Source organism: Oncorhynchus gorbuscha, linkage group LG14, assembly GCF_021184085.1.
Source record: "Oncorhynchus gorbuscha isolate QuinsamMale2020 ecotype Even-year linkage group LG14, OgorEven_v1.0, whole genome shotgun sequence".
Classification (NCBI taxonomy): domain Eukaryota; kingdom Metazoa; phylum Chordata; class Actinopteri; order Salmoniformes; family Salmonidae; genus Oncorhynchus; species Oncorhynchus gorbuscha.
Window position 1 is genome coordinate 47,883,107 of NC_060186.1, and position 5,963 is coordinate 47,889,069.

Below are 5,963 nucleotides of genomic sequence, written 5' to 3' on the forward strand. Positions count from 1 at the left end.
TATGCCATCACTAATCGCTTGAAACATTAAGCCTATGCTTTAGTTAAATGTAACTGAACAAACGCCAGGGTCTTGTAACCATATAGGAAATTAGAGGAATTTTGTCTTTTTATTGTATTTTGGGGGATAACTGCCAACTTTCTTTCTACTCACCACCAGTGTGGTTTATATAAGGCCTACATGAGCCATGCCAGTCAACATGTTGTTTCTCCTGACCTGGATGAACCAGATAGATACCCAAATTAAAAGCGAATTCACTTCAGTTGATAAATGTATTAATGTAAATGAATGAAGAAGGCGAATAATAGGCCTGTGCTTGGACATTCTGTTGCTTTTTTCCCCCACACAAAAGGGCTGGGGCCTAATTTTCTGCACACAATTGTAGATCACTCATGATGTTGACCTATGACTATGTCATTTCCGGCAGGCTAATCAAGTCATTTATTTAGAAATGTTTGTCTGTTTCGACAACCTGGCCCTGTTCTGCTCACCCGCATTGTGATCTGACTCGTGGGCGTGGCTCAAGTTCACAGCTCACAGGTTTCGCATCTCGGGTCATTTGTTTTCTTCCGTTTCGAGGGTAGGTAGCACCTATTTTCCTTGTTTATTATAAACGCTCATGTTTATGCAAGTTGTCTTTATGTAGTTTAATGCGTTAATTGTTGGCTATTGATGTTAATTGAGCAATCGCTTTGTAGCCCATTTGCACTGTTCATCGACATTTTGAAAGTATACCTGTTTTAGGTTTGTGCCAGGTGAAGGCAGGTCCTACAGTATGATGTTAATATTGTTATTGGTCATGTCTAGCCTATTTTCTAAAGCAAAACTCAACGTCTGCATATAGGTGGAGTTGCATGCCCTCCTTTTTCTACTCACAAGACCACTAGGCTAGGTTACATGGCATTGTTTTATTTTTTATTTATCTAAAACAGCATTCCCAGCATATACATGTGTACAATAGTGTACATCTATTAAATGCACCCGTCCTTTCTTCAAAGCATGGGCATAGGATGCTGAAGCTACTGTATAAATAGAGTCTCATTCTAATAGGCTACTGACGGATGAAACCTTCAGGCTACTTATTTCAGAATCGTAGGCTATTCATTGATTGTGATCTTGCATAAGTAAGCTAAAATATGTAAACCTGTTTCTATGTTGGACATCTGTGATTAAAATAGTGTCATGTTTTTGTGATCTAAAAGGCTAGAAGATAAACAATCCCATATCACCTGAGAAAATATATGCACTGAACCCAACCAGAACATTACTCCATTGTTTGTTTCATTATTGAAACAGGTCATCGACATTGTTTTGAAACAAACTAATGACACTATATATATTTTTTTACAGGACAAAAATGGCAACTGCAACTCTTAACGGCTTACTGCGCCTACTTGTGACTGCAATCATTGCAATAGGCTGTTTTGTGACTGTTTTCCTCATGTATTTTAAACCGTCAGGTAACTGGCTTGCAAAGCCATTTGAATCATCAACACGACCAATTCAGAAGGAAGAAGAAGAAAACAAGGCTCATAATAAGACTATAGTTTTATTATGGATGTGGCCTTTTGGTCAGTCCTATGATCTAGACACTTGCAGGACCCTGTTCAATATTGAAGGCTGTTTTTTAACAGCTGACCGAGACCTATACAATAAGTCAAGTGGAGTCATAATTCACCATCGAGACATAAAAAGTGATTTATCAAATCTACCACCATTGCAGCGCCCACCATTCCAAAAGTGGGTGTGGATGAATCTAGAGTCCCCGTCACATACTTATAAAAACCCAGGTCTTGGAAATATTTTCAATTTGACTTTGAATTATAGGCAAGACGCAGATATTGAAGTGCCTTATGGGTCAGTTGTATTCAGCCAAAAGGAGGGGGAAGCTTTCGTATTGCCAATTAAAACTAAATTGGTCTGCTGGATTGTGAGTAACTGGAACCCTGACCATGCCAGAGCGAGGTACTTCAACGAATTGCACAAACACATCGAGATACACACCTATGGAAAAGCCTTTGGAGAATATGTCAATGATCAAGACTTCCTGGACACAATATCCAGTTGTAAATTCTATCTTTCGTTTGAGAACTCGATTCACAAAGATTACATCACTGAAAAGCTGTACAACCCACTAGCTGCTGGATCTGTGCCAATTGCTCTTGGGCCACCTAGGCAGAACTATGAAAACTTTGTGCCTGGAGATGCCTTCATACATGTGGATGATTTCCTCTCTCCCAAAGAGCTGGCTAACCAACTCGCACTGTTACATACAAATGAACAAATGTATCTGCGGTATTTTGAATGGCGCAGACATTTCAATGTCAAGAGGTCACATTTCTGGGCTGAACACACATGTCATGCATGCGATTACATTAAAAGACACAATGAATATAAAGTTTGTAATAACCTTGACACTTGGTTTTGGGGTTGACGGCTCATTTGCTTCTGCAATGTTGTGGTTCGATGTTATGGTATCTCACGAAACGTATACAAAAGCTGAAGAACATACGCACATCCAGGTACTTTCTGCAGGTGTGGAAGTTGTAGGCCAACTCATGGAAAACAGAAAGGAAAATGCTGTGCACTGTTGCTCATGCTCCTAGGTGATTTTATAACGTTTCGACCTGAGGGTCTTCATCAGGCAGGATTCCTTTCTGTATCTCATGAAACATAACCTGGTCTCTGTGTGTGATAACCAGGACACATCCTTTTGGAATATGTTAAGCAGGGGCTGTGCACAGACATTTGAGGGGCAGCTGCTCAAAATGACGCCCCCCCCCCCTCCCCCACATGCCCCATTCAACCAGTTAGCAAGTCGTACGTTTCAGAGTTTCCTAGTTTCCCGAATATCACATGAATGCGGTGGTTAGCTAAAGTCGACTACCTCTGTTGCTGCTGCTGACACACATGTGCAACTCCCAACTAAAGAAAGGATGAAGTTGGGTCATAGATGCTTGCCTAGGTAGCCAGGCTCCTTGCTCCGGCCAAATGCTACGCCACTCCCACGGACATTAGTTTCTTCTCCGATTCGAACAAGGGTGTCTGTAGTGATGCCTCTAGCACTGAGATGCCGTGCCTTAGATCGGTGTGCCTCTCGGGGCCCCCAAAATGTTTTGTGGATAATATTTAAATTTGCAGTGGGTGAGCTCCATTCCAGACAGGCTGATCAGATTCCATTTCATCCTCACACTCATAATCAGGATGCTGCCGTGTAATGCTGTTTCATAGTTAATGCTCCTTGCAGGCAGATTAGTTATCAACTTTATAGACTGATGCATATAATCCAGAGTGGGTGAGCTCTAGTTTTAGCAGGAAGATCATATTCAATAGCAGCCGCAGGCTGATGAATCAGGATTCTGCCTTGTGGGCTGCTTCATATGTAAGACTTTTTGTTATGTAGTGATCATGAGATAATTAAATTGTGATCTCCCAAATATGTTTTATTTATTAATATGTCCTCTCTGGGTGGTCGTATGAAATCACCAATCGAGCAGCGGAAGAATTCAGTTTATTGCCTCTCTGCTGCTCATCTGTCTTTCTGCCTCTCTCAGCTGCGCATATCAGACAACCAAGACAGACCGAATATTGATGATGATGTAAATCAAGTGTTAATCAAATGATAGCTGCAGCTGCTGTAGCAGTACTGTTGATGTTATATTTTAAATAGGTCGTTTATTCCTACACACACTCACGCATCTCAAGACATGCGTGTTTGAATACCGGGCGCGCGCAATCTCGGTGGGCAGTCCGCGGAATAGCCGCAATCTATCGTGTGCGAGCTGCAGAGTAGACCAACATGCGCAACCATAGACTAAAAATGAGGGCGCAACCAACCGATGGGGTGGGGGTGGCGAGCTTGACGACGTGACGTGGGTTCAGAACAACAACGAACAAATATATTATACCACCACCCAAAAAGGCACTTGCCGAGTGGAAGGTCAAAGGGTGCTCAGTCACAGGTAGATCTCTTATCTGTTTTTCAGCATAATTTCCATCCTTGTAATCTCTTCTGTACACTCTTAGAAAAAAAATGTTCCAAAAGGGTTATTCAGCTGTTCCTGTAGGAGAACCCTTTTTGGTTCCAGGTAGAACCCTTTGTGGAAAGGGAACCCAAAAGAGTTATACCTGCAACCAAAAGGGTTCTATCTGGAATCAAAAATAGTTCCTCAAAAGATTCTCCTATGGGGACAGCTGTAGAACCCTTTAATTGTAGATAGCTTTTTTTTCAGTGGTGTAAAGTACTTAAGTAAAAATACTTTAAATTACTACGTAAGTAATTTTTTAATGTATCTTTACTATTTATATTTTTGACTAATTTTACTTCACTACATTCCTAAAGAAAATGATGTACTTTTTACTCCATACATTTTCCCTGACACCCAAAAGTAATTATAACATTTTGAATGCTTAGCAGGACAGAACATTGTCCAAATCGCACACGTAACAAGAGAACATCCCTACTGCTTCTGATCTGGCGGACTCACGAAACACATGCTTTGTTTGTAAATTAGGTCTGAGAGTTGAAGTGTGACCTTTGGAGTGTGATCTTTGGAATTTGTCATTATTTTTACTTTTGATACTTAAGTACATTTTAGCAACTACATTTACTTTTGATACTTAAGTATATTTAAAGCCAAATACTATTAGACTTTTACTCAGGTAGTATTTTGCTGGATGATTTTCACTTTTACTTGAGTCATTTTCTATAAATGTATCTTTACTTTTACTCAAGTAGGAGAATTGAGTACTTTTTCCACCATGCATTTTTTTCTAATAGTGTAGGCTACACCATTGCATAGAAGTAATTCATTTAGTCTTTCAATAAGCCAATTTGTTTCATAGGCTGGTTTCCAGTGAGCAATTTACAACAATGGATAATCAAATTTGTAGAAAGCTTTCATTTGCTGGACATTCTGATGGGCCAGGTGGTGAAGTTAGGAAACAACATCTCCACCCCGCTGTTCCTCAACATTGGGGCCCCACAAGGGTGCGTTCTCAGCCCTCTCCTGTACTCCCTGTTCACCCACGACTGCGTGGCCATTCACGCTTCCAACTCAATCATCAAGTTTGCAGACGACACTACAGTGGTAGGCCTGATTTACCAACAACGATGAGACAGCTTACAGGGAGGAGGTGAGGGCCCTCGTAGTGTGGTGTCAGGAAAACAACCTCTCACTCAATGTCAACAAAACAAATAAGATGATCGTGGACTTCAGGAAACAGCAGAGGGAGCACCCCCCCCCCCCATCCACATTGACGGGACAGTAGTGGAGAAGGTGGAACGTTTTAAGTTCCTTCGGCATAAACATCACAGACAAACTGAAATGGTCCACCTTCAACCGCAAGGCTCTCCAGAGGGTCTGCACAACGCATCACCTGGGGCAAACTACCTGCCCTCCAGGACACCTACAGCACCCAATGTCACAGGAAGGCCAAAAAGATCATCAAAGACAACAACCACCCGAGCCACTGCATTTTCACCCCGCTATCATCCAGAAGGCGAGGTCACTACAGGTGCATCAAAGCTGGGACCGAGAGACTGAAAAACAGCTTCTATCAAGGCCATCAGACTGTTAAACAGCCATCACTAACATAGAGAGGCCGCTGCCAACATACAGACTCAAATCTCTGGCCACTTAAATAATGGACTTAATAAAGGTATCACTAGTCACTTTAAATAAATGCACTTTAATAATGTTTACATATCCTGTGTTACTCATCTCATATGTGTATACTCTATTCCTAGTGGTAAGAGTGTTGGACTAGTAACTGGAAGGTTTCAAGTTCAAATCCCAGAGCTGACAAGGTACAAATCTGTCGTTCTGCCCCTGAACAGGCAGTTAACCCACTGTGTGTATAAGGTAGTTGTGAATTTGTTCGATTACTTGTTAGATATTACTGCATAGTCGGAGTTAGAAGCACAAGCATTTCACTACACTCGCATTAACATCTGCTAACCA

General features: G+C 41.4%; 1 protein-coding gene across 1 annotated transcript; it reads left to right on the forward strand.

The window, feature by feature from the left end:
- Positions 1-1,356: 1,356 nt before the first annotated feature.
- On the forward strand, positions 1,357-2,638 carry LOC123995921 (4-galactosyl-N-acetylglucosaminide 3-alpha-L-fucosyltransferase 9-like). The gene has a single exon (XM_046299579.1). It carries the CDS (start codon positions 1,358-1,360, stop codon positions 2,432-2,434), a length of 1,077 nt encoding a protein of 358 aa, XP_046155535.1. The 5' UTR covers position 1,357; the 3' UTR covers positions 2,435-2,638.
- Positions 2,639-5,963: the final 3,325 nt, after the last annotated feature.

Coding starts and splice junctions, on each gene's coding strand:
- LOC123995921 (XM_046299579.1), top strand. CDS start 1,358: ATGGCAACTGCAACTCTTAACGGCTTACTGCGCCTACTTGTGACTGCA.